A 24424-nucleotide genomic window follows, 5' to 3' on the forward strand; every position below is an offset into this window, starting at 1 on the left:
TTGCATCGCAAAGTCCGCTAGCTTAAATGCTGTATAATGCTTATGTTTACAACAATTGGCTAACTTGCATCGCAAAGTCCACTAGCTTAAATGCTGCATAATGCTAATGTTTACAAAAATTGGCTAACTTGCATCGGAAAAGTCTGCTAGCTTGAATGCTATTTAATGCTAATGTTTACAAAAATTGGCTAACTTGCATCGGAAAAGTGTGCTAGCTTAAATGCTTTCTAATGCTTATGTTTACAACAATTGGCTAACTTGCATCGCAAAGTCCACTAGCTTAAATGCTGCATAATGCTAATGTTTACAAAAATTGGCTAACTTGCATAGCAAATGTCCGCTAACTTAAATGCTATATAATGCTTGTTTTTTTTTTAACAATTGACTAACTTGCATCGCAAAAGTCCGCTAGCTTAAATGCTATTTAATGCTAATGTTGACAAAAATTGGCTAACTTGCATCGGAAAAGTCTGCTAGCTTAAATGCTATATAATGCTAATGTTACAACAATTGGCTAACTTGCATCGGAAAAGTCTGCTAGCTTAAATGCTATATAATGCTAATTTTTACAACAATTGGCTAACTTGCATAGCAAATATCCGCTAACTTAAATGCTATATAATGCTATTTTTTTTTAACAATTGGCTTACTTGTTTCGCAAAAGTCCGCTAGCTTAAATGCTATTTAATGCTAATGTTTACAAAAATGGCTAACTTGCATCGGAAAAGTCTGCTAGCTTAAATGCTATATAATACTAATGTTTACAACAATTGGCTAACTTGCATCGGAAAAGTCTGCTAGCTTAAATGCTATATAATGCTAATTTTTACAACAATTAGGTAATTATGCTTGCAAAACTCCACTAGCTTAAATGCTATATTATGCTAATGTTTACAACAATTGGCTTGCTTGCATAGCAAATGTCCGCTAACTTAAATGCTATATAATGCAAAAAAATTTTTAACAATTGGCTTACTAGCATCGCAAAAGTCCGCTATCTTAAATGCTATTTAATGCTAATGTTTCCAAAAAATTGGCTAACTTACATCGGAAAAGTCTGCTAGGTTAAATGCTATTTAATTCTAATGTTTACAACAATTGGCTAACTTGCATCGGAAAAGTCTGCTAGATTAAATGCTATATAATGCTAATTTTTACAACAATTAGGTAATTTTCCTTGCAGACGTCCACTTGCTTAAATGCGATATAATGCTAATGTTTTCAACAATTGGCTAACTTGCATAGCAAATATCCGCTAACTTAAATGCTATATAATGCTATTTTTTTTTAACAATTGGCTTACTTGCTTCGCAAAAGTCCGCTAGCTTAAATGCTATATAATGCTAATGTTTACAACAATTGGCTAGCTTGCATAGGAAAAGTCCGTTAGCTCAAATGCTATATAATGCTAATGTTTACGACAATTGGCTAACGTGCATAGAAAAAGCCTGCTAGCTTAAATGCTATATAATGCAAATGTTTAAAACAATGGACTTACTTAATAGCAAAATTCCCCTAGCTTAAATGCAATCTAATGCTAATGTTTACCAGATGCTTGCTTAAATAATTTTATTTCTGTCAATGTCTCTTTAAGGGCTCCGTACATTCATCAAATGTGTGTGAATTGTATTCCGTACATATATGATGTGCTTTTAATTTGAAATCCGCACTCATGAATATGTGGATGTTTTTGAGACTCATTTCACGCAGCTGAGAAACATGCATTTTTTTCTAAACGAAGCCTGTCTGCAGCCAATCACACGGGCCGATGCGTCGTGTAACGTCACTGCTGATTTACAGTGTAGGTTTTGCCAAAATTTAAAGCAAAATTTTTCCTAGAAACCCCTCGTGTGGACTGAAAAACAATTAGAATGTTGCATTACTGCCATCTGCTGGTGTTTGTGCAGCAGTAAAATTGTTGTCACAGTGTCATGATAACTGACAATTTCAGTCATGGTAATCTTGGGATTGGCAGTGAACATCGTCAAAATTTTGATCATGATAATTGGCATGATTATATGCCGCCTGCCCTTCCAGTTCAAATGGATTGGACTTTTGCTGCAGATGTCAGCATATAGTAAGTAACACTTTAAACATTGTGTTTTGCAGCAATACCTGGAACCTATGTACTTCTACATCTACAGCGTGTTCTCCCTTCAAGCGGTGTACGTGATGGCGCTCTACCTGACGGCGTGGCTGCTGGCCGGCTCGTGGCTAGCCGGCGCGCTGGCCGCCGTCTGGTACATCCTCAACAGGTGGGCGGCGATCCACACCCCTCCCGTCATTTAGTTACGGCTCACCTATCGTCGGGATGTTTCCAGGGTAGACACGACCCGCGTGGAGTTCACCATTTCATTGAGAGAGAACTGGTCTCTGCCTTTCTTGGCGCTGCAGGTGGCCGCCATCACGTGCTACCTGAGGCCTCAGCTGGGCGCCTTGCAGCAGGTCGGCGCACGTTCGCGAAAAGCGACTTGCACTTTGTTCTATTGTTTTTTCTTTTTTGCTGTATCACAGAAGCTGATGGTGTGGCTGATGTACGTGTGCGGCTTGTGCTTCTGCGTGACTTGGCAGTTCAACCAGTTCATCTTTCTGGTCCAGGCCCTGGTGATCTACACGCTGGACTGTGCCGACGTATTCACCGCCTCACAGGTTGGAACACTCATTTTACATCATTGGCTGCCATTGACTGCCATAGACGTCTAATCTATTTTGACTGGTGGAGCAATTGTTCATTTGAATTCAATACCATGAAATTTAATGCAATTTTGAAAATCTACTTTGGAGTGTTATTAACCAGAGTTTGTTTCTCTTTGTATTCATTTTAAAGTTTACTAATTTTGTTCTATAAACATTTCATTCATTTATCAATTAATTTTTTATTTTTAGAATTCATTAAAATAGCATGAGATGCAAAAGAGATGAATGATAATAATAATTTTTTTTAAAAGTATAAAAGTGTGGCCTACATGACCCAAAATTTGATTTGTACGTATGTAGATGCCAGGTCTTTGTGAGATTATTATTATGATTTTGAATTACCCAAAAAAAATTGGTAACTTGCTCTTTAAAGTTTTAATGAGCAACAATATTAAAAACTAGGGTTGTTCCGATCATGTTTTTTTGCTCCCGATCCGATCTACTTTAGCACATGTACACACAAGTGGAAGCATTTGTAGTACATGTACATAGAGTACACATTTTTACTAGAGATGTCCGATCACGTCATTTTCAAAGTATCGGAATCGGCAAAAAAATATCGGCCATGCCTTTTTTTAATATATATATATTTTTTAATTAAGTCATTTTCTAATTGTATTTAACGTTACAGACATAATATGTTACACTCATCCAGAGTCTTTAGTTTAGGCTTAAGGTAGAGTTATCAACTTTATCCCGATTCCAGTAGTAATGAATTTTTAAAAAAATGTATCACGCTAAAATATTTAACGCAATGAATGCATGCGCTGCACGACCCACTCACGCATTGTCGCACTCAATCTGTAATGGCGCCGTTTTACCTATATAGAGAGATAAAAGGCAGCGTAAAATGAGTAGAGTGAATTTTGGCAGCCTTTGGAGCCTTGTTTTAATTGTTTAAAGCCTTACAATCCCTCTCCCTATGATTAGAAATATCATGGGAAGCAATGTAGCAATTGATCTTTTTCTTAACACCTTATGTTATTTCCCAACGCAGAGAAGATATATCAATTTGTAGCACTACGCACAGTCATGGTTCCACTTCCCATCATGCATTTGGACATGGCTACAGTATCATTTACTGAAAGCTCAACAAATACACTAGTTGGCAATATTTAGTCACAATATACAAAGTCACATTTATCCTTTAAGAATTACAAGTCTTTCTATCCGTGGATCCCACTCACAGAAAGAATGTTAATAATGTAAATGCCATCTTGAGGATTTATTGTCATAATAAACAAATACAGTACTTATGTACTGTATGTTGAATGTATATATTCGTCCGAGTTTTATTCATTTTTTTCTTAATGCATTGCCAAAATGTATACGATCGGGAAAAATGATCAGGAATGATTGGAATTGAATCGGGAGCAAAAAAAAAAGCAATCGGATCGGGAAATATCGGGGTCGGCAGATACTCAAACTAAAACGATCGGGAGCAAAAAAACATGATCGGAACAACCCTAATATTTACACATACTTTAGCACATATACGACCAAGTGCACGCACTTGTAGTACAAGTACATGCACACGCAAGAACACGCACTTGTAGGCCAAGTACTTTAGCACATGTAGTCGTATGTAATTGCAGTAAACGTACTTGTATGTACTTGCAGTACAAGTACATGCACTTATAGTACACGTACATGCAAAAACACACACTTACAGTGCCTTGCAAAAGTATTCGGCCCCCTTGAACCTTGCAACCTTTCGCCACATTTCAGGCTTCAAACATAAAGATATAAAATTTTAATTTTTTGTCAAGAATCAACAACAAGTGGGACACATTCGTGAAGTGGAACAACATTTATTGGATAATTTAAACTTTTTTAACAAATAAAAAACTGAAAAGTGGGGCGTGCAATATTATTCGGCCCCCTTGCGTTAAGGCTTTGTAGCGCCACCTTTTTCTCCAATTACAGCTGCAAGTCGCTTGGAGTATGTTTCTATCAGTTTTGCACATCGAGACACTGACATTCTTGCCCATTCTTCCTTGCAAAACAGCTCGAGCTCAGTGAGGTTGGATGAAGAGTGTTTGTGAACAGCAGTCTTCAGCTCTTTCCACAGATTCTCCATTGGATTCAGGTCTGGACTTTGACTTGGCCATTCTAACACCTGGATACGTTTATTTTTTAACCATTCCATTGTAGATTTGGCTTTATGTTTTGGATCATTGTCCTGTTGGAAGATAAATCTCCGTCCCAGTCTCAGGTCTTGTGCAGATACCAACAGGTTTTCTTCCAGAATGTTCCTGTATTTGGCTGCATCCATCTTCCCGTCAATTTTAGCCATCTTCCCTGTCCCTGCTGAAGAAAAGCAGGCCCAAACCATGATGCTGCCACCACCATGTTTGACAGTGGGGATGGTGGGTTCAGGGTGATGAGCTGTGTTGCTTTTACGCCAAACATATCGTTTTGCATTGTGGCCAAAAAGTTCAATTTTGGTTTCATCTGACCAGAGCACCTTCTTCCACATGTTTGGTGTGTCTCCCAGGTGGCTTGTGGCAAACTTTAAACGAGACTTTTTATGGATATCTTTGAGAAATGGCTTTCTTCTTGCCACTCTTCCATAAAAGCCAGATTTGTGCAGTGTACGACTGATTGCTGTCCTATGGACAGACTCTCCCACCTCAGCTGTAGATCTCTGCAGTTCATCCAGAGTGATCATGGGCCTCTTGGCTGCATCTCTGATCAGTTTTCTCCTTGTTTGAGAAGAAAGTTTGGAAGGACGGCCGGGTCTTGGTAGATTTGCAGTGGTCTGATGCTCCTTCCATTTCAATATGATGGCTTGCACAGTGCTCCTTGAGATGTTTAAAGCTTGGGAAATCTTTTTGTATCCAAATCCGGCTTTAAACTTCTCCACAACAGTATCTCGGACCTGCCTGGTGTGTTCCTTGGTTTTCATAATGCTCTCTGCACTTTAAGCAGAACCCTGAGACTATCACAGAGCAGGTGCATTTATACGGAGACTTGATTACACACAGGTGGATTGTATTTATCATCATCGGTCATTTAGGACAACATTGGATCATTCAGAGATCCTCACTGAACTTCTGGAGTGAGTTTGCTGCACTGAAAGTAAAGGGGCCGAATAATATTGCACGCCCCACTTTTCAGTTTTTTATTTGTTAAAAAAGTTTAAATTATCCAATAAATGTTGTTCCACTTCACGATTGTGTCCCACTTGTTGTTGATTCTTGACAAAAAAATTAAATTTCATATCTTTATGTTTGAAGCCTGAAATGTGGCGAAAGGTTGCAAGATTCAAGGGGGCCGAATACTTTTGCAAGGCACTGTATATGTATGTTTAGTACAAGTACACACAAGTCTGCCGAAAGCAGGTTGACAATTAATTCATCGACAATGGTCAAAAACAAGGCAAAAACAGACGATGGAGGGACAATTCTGGATCCAAAACAAGGCTACATGTTTCCGAGCAGCAAAATCTGTCTTATCTCAGTGTCCAGTGTTTTTTATCGGAAAGGTCTGCTAGCTTAAATGCAATATAATGCTCATGTTTACAACAATTGGCTAACTTGCATCGGAAAAGTCTGCTAGCTTAATGCTATATAATGCTAATTTTTACAACAATTAGGTAATTTTCCTTGCAAAAGTCCACCAGCTTAAATGTTATATCGTGCTAATGTTTACAATGATTGGTTAACTTGCATCGGAAACGTCTGCTAGCTTAAATGCTATATAATGCTAATGTTTACAACAATTGGCTAACTTGCATCGCAAATGTCCGCTAACTTAAATGCTACATAATGCTTTTTTTTTTTTTTAACAACTGGCTTACTTGCTTCGCAAAAATCCGCTAGCTTGAATGCTATTTAATGCTAATGTTTACAAAAATTGGCTAACTTGCATCGGAAAAGTCTGGTAGCTTAAATGCTATATAATACTAATGTTTACAACAATTGGCTAACTTGCGTCGGAAAAGTGCTAGCTTAAATGCTATATAATGCTAATGTTTACAACAATTGGCTAGCTTGCATAGGAAAAGTCCGTTAGCTTAAATTCTTATAATGCTAATGTTTACGACAATTGGCTAACGTGCATCGCAAAAGCCTGCTAGCTTAAAGGCTATATAATGCTAATTTTTACAACAATTAGGTAATTTTCCTTGCAAAAGTCCACCAGCTTAAATGTTATATCGTGCTAATGTTTACAACAATTGGTTAACTTGCATCGGAAACGTCTGCTAGCTTAAATGCTATATAATGCTAATGTTTACAACAATTGGCTAACTTGCATCGCAAATGTCCGCTAACTTAAATGCTATATAATGCTTTTTTTTTTTTTAACAACTGGCTTACTTGCTTCGCAAAAGTCCGCTAGCTTGAATGCTATTTAATGCTAATGTTTACAAAAATTGGCTAACTTGCATCGGAAAAGTCTGGTAGCTTAAATGCTATATAATACTAATGTTTACAACAATTGGCTAACTTGCGTCGGAAAAGTGCTAGCTTAAATGCTATATAATGCTAATTTTTACAACAATTAGGTAATTTTTCTTGCAAAACGCCACAAGCTTAAATGCTATATAATGCTAATGTTTACAACAATTGGCTAGCTTGCATAGGAAAAGTCCGTTAGCTTATATGCTATATAATGCTAATGTTTACGACAATTGGCTAACGTGCATAGCAAAAGCCTTCTAGCTTAAATGCTATATAATGCAAATGTTTAAAACAATGGACTTACTTAATAGCAAAAATTCCCCTAGCTTAAATGCTATCTAATACTAATGTTTACCAGATGCTTGCTTAAATTATTTTATTTCTGTCAATGTCTCTTTTAACGGCTCCGTACATTCATCAAATGTGTGTGTGTGAATTGTCTTCCGTACATTTATAATTGAAATCTGCACTTACGAGTACGTGGATGTTTTTGAGACTCATTTCACGCAGCTGAGAAACATGCATTTGACGGAGCCTGTCTGCAGCCAATCACACGGGCCGATGCGTCGTGTAACGTCACTGCTGATTTACAGTGTAGGTTTTGCCAAAATTTAAAGCAAAATTTTACCTAGAAACCCCTCGTGTGGACTGAAAAACAATTAGAATGTTGCATTACTGCCATCTGCTGGCGTTTGTGCAGCAGTAAAATTGTTGTCTCAGTGCCATGATAACTGACAATTTCAGTCATGGTAGTCTTGAGATTGACTGTGAACATCGTCAAAATTTTGATCACGATAATTGGCATGATTATATGCCGTCTGCCTTTCCAGTTCAAATGGGTGTCCAGTGTTTTTTATGTCGGTGGGCCGGCCGAAGGTGTGTCCGGGCGTTGCTTTGGGATCATCCCACTTTGGCCGGTTTTGGGCTGTTTAGGTTCGTGCGTGGATGGGATGTGGTTGCCACAGCGACCGGCGCTGGTCTTGACGTCACAAGCGCCTGCTATCAACTTTGTTATCCGGGCTGGCACGACTTGTTTTAGGACAAAGCGCGCTAGTCTTTGACCTTGAGGGCTGATTGCCAGAGTTGGTGCATCAATCTTGCTCGTGGCGCACACGTTTTGGGCTTCTGTGATAAGATGGCGTTGCGTATCTATTCTGTTTCTTTAAACTATGGTGAGCTATTTATTTTACATTAGGTGTGTTAGAGTAGTGCAGTCCTACAGTGAATATGAGAAATGATACTATTCCCTGATTGATTATATTACATGTGTTTAAGTAATGCAAACAGTTAGCTGGTGCCTACTAGAAACGGTACCATTTTTCCTTTTCCCCCTCATGAGCGCCAATAAGGTGATTCACTTTACTGTGTTCAAGGCCACTGAGTGGAGTCTGCCTAAACTATAGTTAAATGAATGTGTTATACAAATTCAAACAATTATATGGTGTGTGCGAGAACGGTACCTTTTCCCTTCTACTTAGAAGACAATAATCTCACAGTTTCGTATACAGTATTGATTTGAAAAAAAGAAAAAAGTGACACATGCATGTGGAGAACAGGGAAGGGAGAACTGTCGGGTCGCCATGAGGCATTTTTGATTCCAGAGATGAGAAAAAGGAATAGAAAAGGGTGGAAGAGGGAAAAATCTATGCTCCTTTGGGTGTGGGCGCAGTGTGGAATTAGGAAACTACACTTCAGCACACTCACAGAATAAAACTTTCCAACAGTACTCAAAGACTTACACATCTGGGATGTGAGCATTGTATTTAATTCAACCATTATATTCCTTCTTTTTTTTTTCCCCCTAGGCGACCACTTTGTATTTGGTGCAAGTGAGCGCTCTGCTGAGCGTGTGGCTGCTGCAGTTCTTCAACAGCATGATCCTGGGCTCCTTGGTGCTCAGCTTCGTCACGGCGGCCCTCCTCGTGCGTCACTTCCACGTGCGTACGCATAAGACGCACGCGACGGCTTTTTTTTAACACGCCGATAATTCCGCTTTACGCGCGGGAGACATATTTCCCCGTCAAGTCTTAATGTAATTTATTCCAATCTGATCTTATCGCGGCGGCAATTACGGAGATATTTAGTAAGACGGCGAGACGGAGCGTGGCTCTAAATCATTTATGTATGTATGCTAAGTTACTTGTTGAAAATAGGCCGCTTTTAATATGTACGTACGTGCGAGAGGGTACGAAGGGCGGAAAGCGTTCCGAGTCATTCATTTAGCTGGCAGATGCTGTTAAATTAGTTTCTCCAAAATGAAAGCCTTAATTACACGGCCAAAAAAATAGAACGGTTCATCATTTCGTCGTCGTGAGGTGTTTAAAATTGTTGTTTCGTTGTGAATAAGGTTGTGGCAATAAATTGAAAAGGTGATATATATTGATACTTTGTAGTCCGAAAGGTTATCGATATGCTCCCGCCAAGAATCCATTTGTCTGCAACCAAAATCTTGATCTCATGAGAAGTGTCTACGTTAGCTCACTGGCTGCCATTGACGGCGCGAGACAATTTATTTTGACAGGATTGGACGTCGAGCGCTGTTAATGGCGCATGGCAAAAAAAGCCACATGGCAAAAAATCTATTTGCATGGCAAAAAAATGCCACATGGCAAAATCAATTTACTTGGCAAAATCCATTTTGCCACATGATAAAAAAATGGCACATGGCATAATCAATTTTGCCATATGGCAAAATCCATTTGCATGGCAAAAAAATGCCACATGGGAAAATCAATTTTGCCACATGACAAAAAAAAAGCCACATGGCATAATCAATTTTGCCACATGATAAAAAAAAATGCCACATGGCAAGGAAAAAATGCCCATGGCAAATAAATGCCACATGGAAAAATCCTTTTTGCCACATGTCAAAATACATTTGCCACATGTCAAAAAATGTCACATGGCAAAAATTAATTTGAATGGCAAAAAAATGCCACATGGCAAAATCCATTTTGCCACATGATAAAAAAAATAGCACTTGGCAAAATCCATTTTGCCATATGGCAAAAACCATATGGCACATGGCAAAATCAATTTTGCCACATGGCAAAAATCCATTTGCCACATGGAAAAAATCCATTTGCCACATGGCAAAAATCCATTTGCAGGGCAAAAAAATGCCACATGGCAAAATCAATTTTGGCACGGAAACCAGAGCATTCAGTCTTTTGTGGGCATTTACAGGTCACTACTCTTCATTTTAGGGCATTTACAGGGTTTCTTTTGATTTGGAGTCACTTCCTATTCATTTGGGGACATTCTTGAGTCACTTCAAACTAGTGCTGCAACGATTAATCGATTAACTCGAGTATTCGATTAGAAAAAAAGTATTCGAATTAAATTTTGCTGCCTCGAGTATTCATTTAATTAAAATGGCATTGTAATGGTTTGTGAAAGTGTTTGCCTTTAGTTTTATTGATTTGGGCAGATACACTGCCCTTTAGTCGCAACAGTGAATATGACATAACTCATTTCACATAGCATAATCCTGCTGCTCCCTGTTAAGACCAACATAAGCTAAGTTTTTGTTTGAGCTAATGTTTTTTTAATGAGTTTGCAATTTAGTTTAAAGGAATATTTAGCTGTTTTGTTGTGGGAATATGTGTTTGAACTATTTGTTAAGAGCATTGTTTAAAAAAAGTTGGCATTTTATAGCATTTAAACTAGCTGACCTTTGCTATGTAAATTCTTTTGTTGTACATATATCCTCATTACCGTAATTTTCGGATTATAAACTGCTACTTTTTCCCCTCATTTTGAACCCTGCAGCTAATAGTCCAGTGCTGCTTATTTGTTGATTTATTTGGGTTAATAATAATAATAATAATAATAATACATTTAAATGGTAGAGCGCTTTAACCAATGCTCAAAGACGCTTTACATTTTAAAAAAAAAACAGCAAAAAACGTGAACAGAACAAAAACAAAAAAATAAATAGTAACACTTTATTTTACACCAGCGTCATTAAACTACCATAAGGCCGTCATAATTGTGACATGACACTATCATGGGCGTTAATGAATGCTTATGACAGATGTCATTAAGTATCATCCGGCAAATTATGTCACGCCATTCATGTCCAGCTCGGATCTTTTACATCTATTCAAAAGTGAGATCATTTGCTGGATGATACAAAATGATATCTGTCATAAGCATTCAATAATGCTCATTGCAGTGTCATATCATAGTTATGATTGTCTAATAACAGTCTTATGGCGCCACTGTCAAATCAAGTGTTACCAAATACTAGAGCTGGGAATTAATGAAACAACTCAAAGAGTAACTGAAGAAATAAATAATGATTTTTATTAACATCTGTAGCGCTGCAATGTATGCTAGGAGGCATGTTAGACGACAAAAGTGTTGACAGCAGGTGGCAGCAGAGTTTCCCCATGGGAGCAGCGATGGCTAAATGAAGCTTATTGAAACAATGGTGGTTCATTTAGTCTTATGACAGTTTTATGGCACCACTGTCAAAGTGCTACCAAATACTAGGGCTGGGAATTAATAAAACATTTCAAAGTTCAAAGTTTGCTTTATTGTCAATTCTACTACATGTGCAAGGACAGACAGAGAATTGAAATTTGGTTTGTGAAAGTGTTTGCCTTTAGTTTTATTGATTTGGGCAGATACACAGATACACATTTGGAAGCGTAACTGAAGAAATAAATGAATTTTGATTGTTATTTACATCTTTAGTGCTGCAATGCATGCTAGGAGGCATGTTGAATGACAACAGTGTTTACAGCAGGTGGTAGCAGAGGTTGACTGTCTCCCCCAAGGGAGCACTGATGGCCAAATGAAGCTTTGTAGCCAATTGTGGTTCATGGTGGTTCATTTGGTCTTCTCACGGTGTTATGATGTCGCTGTCAAATAATGCGTTCCTGGTTAATATCTTTTGATGTAATATCCCATAATACAACAAGGACAGCTGCAGTTTATAATCCAGTGCGCCTTATCGATGAACAAATGCCGTTTTCTTGTCAGATTTGGTCGGTGGCGGCTTATATTCAGGTGCGCCTTATAGTCCGAAAATTACGGTAGTTATTTTTTTTATGCCGTTTGAGGCTCAGGTCAGGTATTTTAATTTTTTATGTTCCTTATCCGATTACTCGATTATTCGAACTAACTAGTTCATCGAATAATCGACTACTAAAATAATCGATAGCTGCAGGCCTACTTTAAACCCAAAATGAACACCTGTAAATGCCTGAAACTCAACAGGTAGTGGCCTTTAAATGCCCCAAAATCAATAGGAACTGAGCCGTAAATGCTCCAAAAGGAAGACAAAATGACCAAAAATCAACAGAAAGTGATCTGTAAGTGCCCCAAATCAACAGGAAGGGAACATAAATGCCCCCAAATAAGCAGGAAATGACCTGTAAATGACCAAACTCAACAGGAAGTGACATGTAAATGCACCAAAAAGAAGACAAAATGACCAAAAATCAATGGGAAGTGACCTTTAAATGCCCCAATACAACAGAAAGTGACCTGTAAATGTACAAAACCACCAGGAAGGGAACATAAATGCCCCTAAAATCAACAGGAAATGACCTATAAATACCCGGGCGGCCACGGCGGAGTTGGTAGCTCCAGTTGTTCTGGGACCGAAGTGTCAGTGGTACGATTCCTGGCTATTACTGCCCACTGTGGATGCGCCTCGCATGGCAGCAGTGTAACCCGTGTGTCCGCACCACACCGACCGCTTTCCGATCCCTCCTCGCTCAGGTCAAGAGTCAAACCCACGACGCATCCACTCGGCAGGCGGAAACACTAACCGCGTACCGTGTACCCGTTACAGCAGCACCATTGGTGTGTGAATGCATGCATGAAAGGGTAAATGTGTGCTAACTGATGTAAAGCACTTTGGGCATGGTAACCATGTAGTTAAATGCGCTATATAGGTACTCTCCATTTACCATATACCATCCACAGTCAACAGGAAGTGACGTGTAAATGCCCCCAAATCAAGACAAAGTGACCTGTTACTGTCCAAAATCAACAGGAAGTGACGTGTAAATGCCCAAATCAACGGGAAGGGAACATAAACACCTCGAAATCAACAGAAAACGACCTATAAATGGGCCAAAATCAACGGGAAGTGACCAGTACATGCTGCATGGCAAAATCAATTTTGCCACATGACAAAAAATAAATGCCACACGTCAAAATCAATTTTGCCACATGACAAAAAAAAAAATTCCGCATTTCAAAATACATTTTGCCACATGGCAGAAAAATGGCACATGGCAAGGAAAAAATGCCCATGGCAAATAAATGCCACGTGGTAAAATGGATGTCAAAATCCATTTGCCACATGGCAAAAAATGCCACATGGCAAAAATCCATTTGCATGGCAAAAAAATGCCACATGGCAAAATCAATTTTGCCACATGACAAAAAGAAATGTCACATGTCAAAATCCATTTTGCCACATGGCATAATCAATTTTGCCACATGATTGAAAAAAATGCCCATGGCAAATAAATGCCACATTGCAAAATCCATTTTGCCACACGTCAAAATCCATTTGCCACATGGCAAAAAAATGCCACACGGCAAAAATCCATTTGCATGGCAAAAATGCCAAATGGCAAAATCAATTTTGCCACATGACAAAAAAAATGCCACATGTCAAAATCCATTTTGCCACATGGCAAAAACGATTTTGCCACATGATAAAAAAATGGCACTTGGCAAAATCAATTTTGCCACATGGCACAATCCATTTGCCACATGGCAAAAATCAGTTTGCATGGCAAAAAAATGGCACATGGCAAAATCAATTTTGCCACTTGGAAAAAAAAAATGCCACATGGCAAAATTCATTTGCCACATAGCAAAAAAATGCCACATGGCAAAAATCCATTTGCATGGCAAAAAATGCCACATGGCAAAATCAATTTTGCCACTGGGAAAAAAATGCCACATGGCAAAATCCATTTTGCCACTTGGCAAAAAAATGGCACATGGCAAAGTTCATTTTGCCACTTGGCAAAAAAATGCCACATGGCAAAATCAAATTTGCCAATTGGCAAAAAAAATGCCACATGGCAAAAAACAATTGCCACGTGGCAAAATCCATTTTGCCACGTGGCAAATAAAAAATTCCACATGGCACAAAAGTGCCACATGGCAAAAAAAACAATGCCACATAACAAAATCCATTTTGCAACATGGCAAATACCAGTTTTGGTTCTCACTGTCTCTCATTATTTGGGCAAAAATAGCAAAATCATGAGATAGAAAATATATATATTTGTTATTAATTGATGTGTTTTGTGCCGTTGCAGCCTTCTCTGAAGACAGGAAGTGTTGTGGTGCGAGTGTCCAAACTGATTATCCACAGCACGGCCGTCCTCCTGCTCACCCTCGCCTTCAACTTCCTGGCCAAGGTTGTGCTTGATCCTTTTTCGTCCATCTTTCTTTTTTCAACTCTTTCATGCATGAATTATGTTTCAGAACATTCATATAGAACAGTGGTCTAAAACTTAAGGCCAGTGATGGGTAGTATCACACCATACTTTTTACTTGAGTAGGTTTAATGGAGAAAGAAACGCTACTTAGGTTGCGACAAAATGTCAAAATGGTGATATATCGCGATACTTTGTAGCCCAAAAGGTTGTAAGGATATCTTCTCATCAGGAATTGATATATTGTTTTAAAAGGGAGGGAACCAACAGGTTGCTACTAAAATCTTCCATTAGAATAGTGCCATTGACAGCACTAGACATCCAATTCATTTTGACCAGACTGGACCCTAGTCTGCTTCTGCCATTGCTGCCCTCCATGTGGCATTTTTTCCCCCCCATGTGGGAAAATTGATTTTGGTATGTGGCAAAATGGATTTTGCCATGTGGCATTTTTGCTATGTGGTAAACTTGATTTTGCCATGTGGCTTTTTTTTGCCATGTGGCAAAATATTTTGGCCTGTGGGATTTTTTTTGCCATGTGGCAACGTGGATTTTGCCATGTGGCAAATTTGATTTTGTCATGTGGCAAACTTGATTTTGCCATGTGGCAAAATGTATTCTGGCCTGTGGTATTTTTTTTTTGCCATGTGGCAAAATGGATTCTGTCATAGGGCATTTTTTGCCATGTGGCAAACTTGATTTTGCCATGTGGCTTTTTTTATGCCTGTGGCATTTTTTTTCCATGTGCCATTTTTTTGACATATGGTAAAATGGATTTTGCCATGTGCCATTTTTTTTCTTTGCCATGTGGCAAAATGGATTCTGCCATGTGGCTTTTTTTGCCATGTGGCATTTTTTTTGCCATGTGGCATTTTTTGCCATGTAGCAAAATGGATTTTGCCATTTGGCATTTTTTGCCATGTGGCATTTTTTTGCCATGTGGCAAACTTTATTTTGCCATGTGGCAAATGTATTTTGGCCTGTGGCATTTTTTTGCCATGTGGCAAAATGGATTTTATCATGTGGAATTTTTTTTGCCATGTGGCAAACTTGATTTTGCCATGTGCCTTTTTTTTTTTGCCGGTGGCAAAATGTATTTTGGCCTGTGGCATTTTTTTGCCATGTGGCATTTTTTTTGCCATGTGCCATTTTTTTGCCATGTGGCCAAATGGATTTTGCTATGTGGCTTTTTTTGCCATGTGGCAAAATGGATTTTGCCATGTGGCTTTTTTTGCCATGCGGCATTTTTTGCCACGTGGCAAAATGGATTTTGCCATGTGGCCTTTTTTGCCATGTGGCTTTTTTTTGCCATGTAGCAAAATGGATTTTGCCATGTGGCATTTTTTGGCATGTGGCAAAATGGATTTTGTCATGTGGCATTTTTTTTGCCATGTGGCATTTTTTTGCCATGTGGCAAAATCTTGCCATGTGGCATTTTTTCGCCATGTGGCAAACTTTATTTTGGCCTGTGGGATTTTTTTTGCCATGTGGCATTTTTTTTTTTTGCCATGTGACAAAATGGATTTTACCATGTGGCATTTTTACTTTGCAATGTGGCAAAATTGAGTTTGTCATACGGCTTTTTTTTTTTGCCATGTGGCAAAATGTATTGTGACATGTAGCATTTTTTATTGGTATGTGACAAAATTGATTTGTCAGCGGGGTCATCAGTAAATGTATTGTTTTTTTTTCCCCTTCTGCCTGCTTCCTTGCATTCTGACCCCCCCCCCCCCCATAACTACTTTCTGATTGCTGCTTTCTCTTAATAAATAAATTAACAGGAACAGTATTAAACTCCCATGTGATACATTAAAACTGTTCTGACCATAAGGACACCCAAACTCTTATTTTTCGTGTCTAAGAAGCTGAACAGGGTAAAAAAAATAAATAACTAATAATAAAAATAACGCTATTCTTACTTGAGTCAAATTTTTGGCTATTCTACCCACCTCTGGCTAACAGCGATCATTCGCTGTCAACCCTCTCCGAGTCAAAATGGATTGAGCGTCTGTCACCGGTGTTTTTTTTTTTCTTCCTTTCCTTCATTCCTTATCTATGTGTATTACAGAAAGCGCTGCAGCTGCGATCAGACGAGCACATCTTTAAATTCATCAAGTCGAAGTTTGCCCGAGGGCCGACGAGGTAGGCGCGCCCGCCGAACACGACTCGCGCTCGTCTCTCGCGCCGCCTCGTACATTTTATTCCTCCGACGCTGCGGCACCTGCGCGCGTGAATAATAGATGACGTTTCGCACCATCGATTAGACGGCGCTCCGTGCCGCGTCTCCGGCAGATAACGCGGGGCCCTTCAATTATTCACAAGTTGCCGAGCAATGCGACGTTTATCGTGCGATTCACACTGGAGGGTTCTTTCTTTGTCGCTTCTATTTTTCACCTGATATGACCAAAAAATGGTCAAAAATCTGGCTACTTGGTCTGAAATTGTGTAGAAATGAGGGGGGGAAAAGCTACACTTATGTATAACTCATTCACTGCCTTTGATGGCGATAAGAGTGGCTGGCAAATATTTCCTCTGTCAGAAATTCGTGGAGACAAATTTCTTGAGGAAGTTTATATCATTCAAGAAGGCATTTTTTGGCATGTGGCACTTCTTTGGCATGTGGCAAACTTGATTTTGCCATGTGCCATATTTTTTCCTTGCCATGGGAAAAATGTATTTTGGCATCTAGCATTTTTTTTTGCCACTTGTGGCAAAATGTATTTTGGCTTGTGGCATTTTTTTTGCCATGTGGCAAAAAGGATTTTGGCATGTGGCATTTTTTTTAGCAAACGCCAAAATTGATTTTGCCATGTGGCATTTTTTTTGCCATGTGACAAAATGTATTGTGGCATTTGACATTTTTTTTGCCATATGGCAAAATGTATTTTGGCATGTGGCATAATGGATTTTGGTATTTGCCATTTTTTGGTATATATGTCATTTTGCAGGCCATGCACGTCCATGCAATTGAGAGCTAAGCACGTCCACATTTTCCATTCATTTTAAATGGCATAAAAACATTTCGGCATGTGGCATTTTTTTCGCCATGTGGCATTTTTTTTGCCATTTGGCAAACTTGATTTTGCCATGTGGCATTTTTTTTGCCATGTGGCAAAACGTATTTTGAAATGTGGAATTTTTTTGATATGTGGCTTTTTTTTTTTTAATTTTTGGTATGTGGCAAAATGGATCTCGACATATGGCATTTTTTTTGCCATGTGGCAAACTTGATTTTGCCATGTGGCATTTTTTCTTGCCATGCGGCAAAATGTATTTTGAAATGTGGAATTTTTTTGCTATGTGGCTTTTTCTATTTTTGGTACGTGGCAAAATGGATTTTGGCATGTTGCATTTTTTTGGCCATGTGGCATTTTTTTTTTTTTTTTGGCCATGTGGCATATTTTATTGGCCATGTGGCAAACTTGATTTTGCCATGTTGCATTTTTTTGCCATAGGGCAAAATGTATTTTGAAATGTGGTTTTTTTTTGCCATGTGGCATTTTTTGGGGTATTTAGCAAAATGGATTTCAGCATGTGGTATTTTTTTTTTTTTTTATGTGGCACTTTTTTTTTTCCATGTGGCACTTTTGATTTTGCCATGTGGCATTTTTTTGCCATGGGGCAAAGTGCATTTTGGCATTTTTTTGGTATGTAGCAAAATGGATTTTTGTATGTGGCATTTTTTTGGGTATGTGGCAAAATAGATTTTGGTATGTGGCTTTTTTTTTTTCACCATGTGGCAACATGCATTTTGCCATGTGGCATTTTTTTTGCCATGTGGCAAAATTGATTTTGCCATGTGGTATTTTTTTTGCCATGTGGCATTTGTTTTGTTTTTTTGCCATGTGGCAAAATGTGTTTTGACGTGTAGCATTTTTTTATTAATATGTGGCAAAATTGATTTTGATTTGTGGCTTCTTTTTTTTTTTTTTTTTTTATTGCATGTGGCATTTTCTTGGGGGGTATATGGCATTTTGCAGGCCATTCACGTCCATGCCATTGGGGCTATGCACATCCAAATTTTTAATTCATTTTAATTGGCAACAAAACATGTGTGACTGTGGTTTTTGACCATACACTTTACATTACAGCACATTGTCAATCAACTGGCATCCAAGTAAGGCCATGCCATTGACGGCTATGCACGTCCATGCCATGGATACCCCCCAAAAGAAAAATGCCACATGGCAAAATACATTTTGCCACATGGCAAATACCATTTTTGGTTCTCGCTGTCGCTTAACTCAACTTTTGACTAGTTTGGTAAGTGGATTTTCAACTTTTGCACGCTGTTTGTCCTCCTTCAGGGATTTTGACGCCAATCTGTATCTGTGCGAGGAAGCCTTCGGCTCGCTGCCATTGGACACTCTGGAGCGTCTGTCCGCCACACTTCTGCTGGGCCCGTACTCCCTCACGCTGGCGTTGATGGGCGGCGCCCTGGCTCTGGCGGCTCTGCGCAACCTCAGGTGGGCTGTCAGTCGGATCAAACACGGCGAGCCTGAAGACCTTCGGTATGAACCTAGCCTTAGAGTATTGTTGGGTCTTTATTATCTGGGTCTTTTTCAAAGACCCAGATAATGTTTCTATTTACCGTAATTTTTGCACTATAAGGCGCACCTGATTATAAGCCGCCACCCATCAAATTTGATACGAAAACGGCATTTGTTCATAGATAAGCCGCACTGGACTATTAGCCACAGCTGTCCTGTATTATGGTATATTTACACCAAAAGATATTAACCGGTAACACTTTATTTAACAGATGCATCATAAGACTGTCATAAGACCAAATGATCCAACATGTAACTCAAGAAACCTTATTTGGCCATCACTGCTTCTTTGGGGGAGACAGTCAACCTCTAAGACCACCTGCTGTCAACACTCTTGTTGTCCAACATGCCTCCTAGGATGCATTGCAGTGCTGCAGATATAAATTACAATTTCAATTCATATTCTGTGCTAATTATTTCTTCAGTTACTGTTCCAGTTGTTAAATTAATTGCTAGTTATGGAATTTGGTAACACTTTATTTGACAGTGGTGCCACAAGACTGTCATTAGACAATCATAATTATGACATAAGACTGTCATGAACATTATTCATGTCATGAACAAATTATCTCACTTTTAAATGGATGTAAAAGATCCGAGCTGGACATAAATGGAGTTTTGCGGAGTTATGACACTTAATAATTATCTCTAGAATGCCCAGCTGAGGTCCATTTGGCCGTTCCCAATACAAATACCTATGCTCCAGAATTCTCTGGGACCTCTATTAATGACATCTGTCATAAGCATTCAGTAATGCCAATGATAGTGTCATGTCATAATCAGGAAGGTCTTATGAACCAGAATCAATCAAAAAATAAGCCGCACTGGACTATAAGCCCCAGGATTCAAAATGAAGAAAAAAAGTAGCGGCTTATAGTCCGAAAATTACGGTAATGTTTCGATGTTAGATAATGATTCTCTTGTTGTTTTTTTGAACGGGATATCTTCGCCTTGCCGCACAGCCCGAACTGTTTGACCAATCGGCACTGTTAAAATATTGAAACGATAGAAATTTTCACGCGGCGCAGGGAATTTTTCGAACGACCCTGAAAATTTTTTCGTTCTTCCGTAAATGCCGATTTTTCACCGATTTTTCGAAAAAACCAAAACAAATTTTCCAAATGTATTTCGTCTAGAGGGGCATAAAAATTGTATACATAATTTTGAAAAAAAAATTTTTGGTTCCCCGGAAATTTGCCAAAAACTTTTCCCATTCATTTTTAATGGGATTCAACGTTCAAATTTCCCATGCACTTCCAATGGAATTTTCAATTGAATTTACATTGCTTTGATGCCACTGACCGCCATGTATGTCAATTCTATTGATGCCAATGTACTTGGATTCCATTGACGCAATTGTAAGTCGATGCCATTGACGGCCATGGATGTCCAAATTTCCCATTCATTTTCAATGGGATTAACATTGTATTGGGCCAATTTAGACAGATGCAATGGACGGCCATGTATGTCAGTTCTATTGATGCCAATGTACTTGGATTCCATTGACATACAGTGGGGAGTATTTGATACACTGCCAATGGGTTTTCCCACTGTGATTGTATCAAATACTTGTTCTCCCCACTGTATATGGATGTCGATGCCATTGACGGCCATGGACGTCCAAATTTCCAATTTATTTTCAATGGCATTCACTTTGCTTGATGCCATTGACAGCCATGCTTGTCGATTTCTATTGATGCCAATATATTTGGATTCCTTTGACGCAATTGTAAGTCAGTGCCATTGACGGCCATGGACGTCCAAATTTCCCATTCATTTCAATGGCATTTACTTTGCTTAATGCCATTGACAGCCATGTTTGTTGATTCTATTGATGCCAATGTACTTGGATTTCATTGATACATATACTGTAGATGTCGATGGATGTCCAAATTTCCCATTCATTTACAATGGGATTAACATTGGGTTGGGCCAATTTAGACAGATGCCATTGACGGCCATGTATGTCAATTCTATCGATGCCAATGTACTTGGATTCCATTGACATTTATGGATGTCGATGCCATTGACGGCCATGGACGTCCAAATTTCCCATTTATTTTCAATGGCATTCACTTTGCTTGATGCCATTGACAGCCATGCTTGTCGATTTCTATTGATGCCAATATATTTGGATTCCTTTGACGCAATTGTAAGTCAGTGCCATTGACGGCCATGGACGTCCAAATTTCCCATTCATTTCCAATGGCATTAATATTGCGTTGGGCCAATTTAGACAGATGCCATTGACAGCCATATATGTCAGTTCTATTAATGCCAATGTACTTAGATGCCATTGACGGCCATGGATGTCCAAATTTCCCATTCATTTTCAATGGCATCTACTTTGTTTAATGCCATTGACAGCCATGTTTGTTGATTCTATTGATGCCATTGTACTTGGATTCCATTGATGCATATGGATGTCGATGCCATTGACGGCCATGGATGTCCAAATTTCCCATTCATTTTCAATGGCATTTACTTTGTTTAGTGCCATTGACGGCCATGTTTGTTGATTCTATTGATGCCAATGTACTTGGATTCCATTAATGCATATGGATGTCGATGCCATTGACGGCCATGGATGTCCAAATTTCCCATTCATTTTCAATGGCAAAAAACACAAGCGTCCCCAAATCAACAGGAAATGACAAGGACACGCCCCCCAAAAGTCCCCAAATGACCTGTTGTGACCAGGACGTGTCCCCCAAATGGCCCCAAATCAACAGAAAGTGACCTGATATTGTCCCTGAAATGTCCCCAAACCAACTTGGGCGGGGCTCTGATCTGTATCTCCACACAGCAAAGACCCAGAGTAATTTCTCCAGAAATTGCAGTTTCTAGTTCATTAAGTGATGATGTAGTTAACTCTTAAAAATCCATGAAATAGCAGAGTTCAAAGGGAGGGAAAAACATAGCCGCTAAAAAAATCCGCTATATATTAGCGAGCAACTTTCACCACTTGTAGTTGCTGATAAAGTTGAGGAGTTTGATGACATTTCGTTCGATGATCAATGTTCAATATTGAATCGACGCTTCTTCCCTCCAGCGCTCGCTATTTTGCCGCCGGTGTCGTCTCTAGGCATCTAACTTCCCTCATTAGCATAGCGACTCGCTGCGCGAATGCTAACCAGCCAGAACAAAAGGCCAGCCGGGAGGGAATCCAGACAGACGTAGAAATAGAAAAAAAAATTCCGAGGCGATGACATCACGTCCCCCGGCGGCCGTTTAAGATGCTCAGGGTGAATCGTATCAGTTCCAGCCACCTTTTCATCTGGAATATTTCCACGCCGTGACTCACGGTAACGTTTTCCTCTGCAGACCGAAAGGAGGCGCGACAGAGAAGAAGGCGAACATTGCGCCGCCGCCGCCCTTTCGTCCGGACGTGGCGTACAACCTGCTGCATACGTTTTTCTACGGCCTGCTAGCCTTCAGCACCATGAGGTGACGTTTCTCGTCTTGTCCTAACGTCCCCCTTAAGTGCTGTCTTGTTGTCACGGCAACAACACCGCCTGGCGCCGACCTCCTGCCGTTTTTCAGGAAAGCGTTGTTATTTCATAACGCGGATGAAGCCATGTAAATGTATGCGCGTTAGCGTGTATGATTGCCGCGTGAAGTGGAGTTTGCGTTGAACTTTTCGCTCTTTGCGGGAAGAGACGAGAAAGAAAAGTTTATAATTGGAGTCGTGACTTTACAAAGTAAACCCATACTTTGTGGTGGATTTCTTTCAAGTTGAAGTTTTTTTTCCCCCCTTCAAAACGCTACTCGTCGTACAATTTTTGTCCAAATCACATCATTTACACATCATAAAATTCAGGACGATAAAAGGCACAGAAACTCAATTCAGTTTTTGCTAAAAATGCCCAAAATATACCCATTCATTTCTAAAGGCGCAAATTTCCCATTGATTTTCAATGGTCCCTTTACCATTCATTTCAATAGCACAAAAACGTCCACTTGCCATTCACTGTTATTGATTTCTAACCCAAGTGACCCGATATCAACATGAAGTGACCCCGAAATCCCCCAACTCAACAGGAAGTGACCCAGAAATGCCCCAAAATCGAAAGGAAGTGACCCCAAAATACCTCCAAATCAGGAAGTTACCCTAAATCAATAGGAAGTGACCCGGTATCAAAAAGAAGTGACCCCGAAATGCCCCCAACTCAACAGAAAGTGACCCTGAAACAGGAAGTGATCCCAACTCAACAGGAAGTGACCCTGAAACGCCCCCAAATCAGGAAGTGACCCTGAAATGCCCCCAAATCAACAGTAAGTGACCTCGAAATGCCCCCAAATCAGGAATTGACCTGATATCGACAGGAAGGGACCCTGAAATGCCCCCGAATCAGAAAGTTACCCGATATCAACAGAAACTGACCCGATATTGACAGAAAGTGACCCCGAAATGCCCCCAACTCAACAGAAAGTGACCCTGAAACAGGAAGTGATCCCAACTCAACAGGAAGTGACCCTGAAACGCCTAACGCCCCCAAATCAGTAAGTGACCTAATATCGACGGGAAGTGACCCAATGCCCCCAAATCAACAGTAAATGACCTCGAAATGCCCCAAAATCAGGAATTGACCTGATATCGACAGGAAGGGACCCTGAAATTCCCCCAAATCAACAGTAAGTTACCCGATATTAACAGGAAATGACTCCAAAATCCCCTCAAAGAAGGAAGTGACCCCTGAAATTCCCCCAACTCAACAGGAAATGAACCCAAATCAACAGAAAGTGACCCCAAAATGCCCCCAAATCAGGAAGTGACCTGATATCGACAGGAAGTGACCCTGAAATGCCCCCAACTCAACAGAAAGTGACCCTGAAATGCCCCCAAATCAGGAAGTGACCTGATATCGACAGGAAGTGACCCTGATATGACCCCAAATCAACAGTAAGTGACCCTGAAATGCCCCCAAATCAGGAAGTGACCCTGATATGCCCCCAAAGTAAAGTAAGTTACCCTATATCAACAGGAAATTGCTCCAAAATCCCCTCAAAGAAGGTAGTGACCCCCGAAATTCCCCCAAATCAACAGGAAATGCTCCCAAAACAGAAAGTGACGCCGAAATGCCCCCAAATCAGGAAGTGACCTGATATCGACAGGAAGGGACCCTGACTTGCCCCCAAATCAACAGTAAGTGACCCGGTATCAACAGGAAATTACTCCAAAATCCCCTCAAAGATGGAAGTGGCCCCCCAAATTCCCCCAAATAAACAGGTGACCCCAAAATGGCCCAAAATCAGGAAGTGACCCGATATTAACAGGAAATGACCCTGAAATGCTCCCAACTCAACAGGAAGTAACCCTATATCAAACGAAAGTGACCCCGAGATACCCCCC

At 39.7% G+C, this 24424-nt stretch overlaps 1 protein-coding gene across 4 annotated transcripts in view; it reads left to right on the plus strand.

Annotated features, from left to right (window-relative positions):
- The window catches only part of dpy19l3 (dpy-19 like C-mannosyltransferase 3), a 91796-nt gene that overhangs the window by 27724 nt on the left and 39648 nt on the right, over positions 1–24424 (plus strand). For 2 of the 4 annotated variants that reach the window (XM_057842718.1, XM_057842744.1), the window contains 8 exons: positions 2110–2255; positions 2322–2445; positions 2515–2649; positions 8909–9040; positions 14402–14503; positions 16590–16663; positions 18829–19032; positions 22396–22518. In XM_057842718.1, the coding sequence (XP_057698701.1) occupies positions 2110–2255; positions 2322–2445; positions 2515–2649; positions 8909–9040; positions 14402–14503; positions 16590–16663; positions 18829–19032; positions 22396–22518 (1040 nt within the window). The remainder of the gene's footprint in view (positions 1–2109; positions 2256–2321; positions 2446–2514; positions 2650–8908; positions 9041–14401; positions 14504–16589; positions 16664–18828; positions 19033–22395; positions 22519–24424) is intronic. The other 2 variants (XM_057842728.1, XM_057842737.1) reach the window with 2 other exon arrangements.

Source organism: Corythoichthys intestinalis, chromosome 1, assembly GCF_030265065.1.
Source record: "Corythoichthys intestinalis isolate RoL2023-P3 chromosome 1, ASM3026506v1, whole genome shotgun sequence".
Lineage (NCBI taxonomy): Eukaryota > Metazoa > Chordata > Actinopteri > Syngnathiformes > Syngnathidae > Corythoichthys > Corythoichthys intestinalis.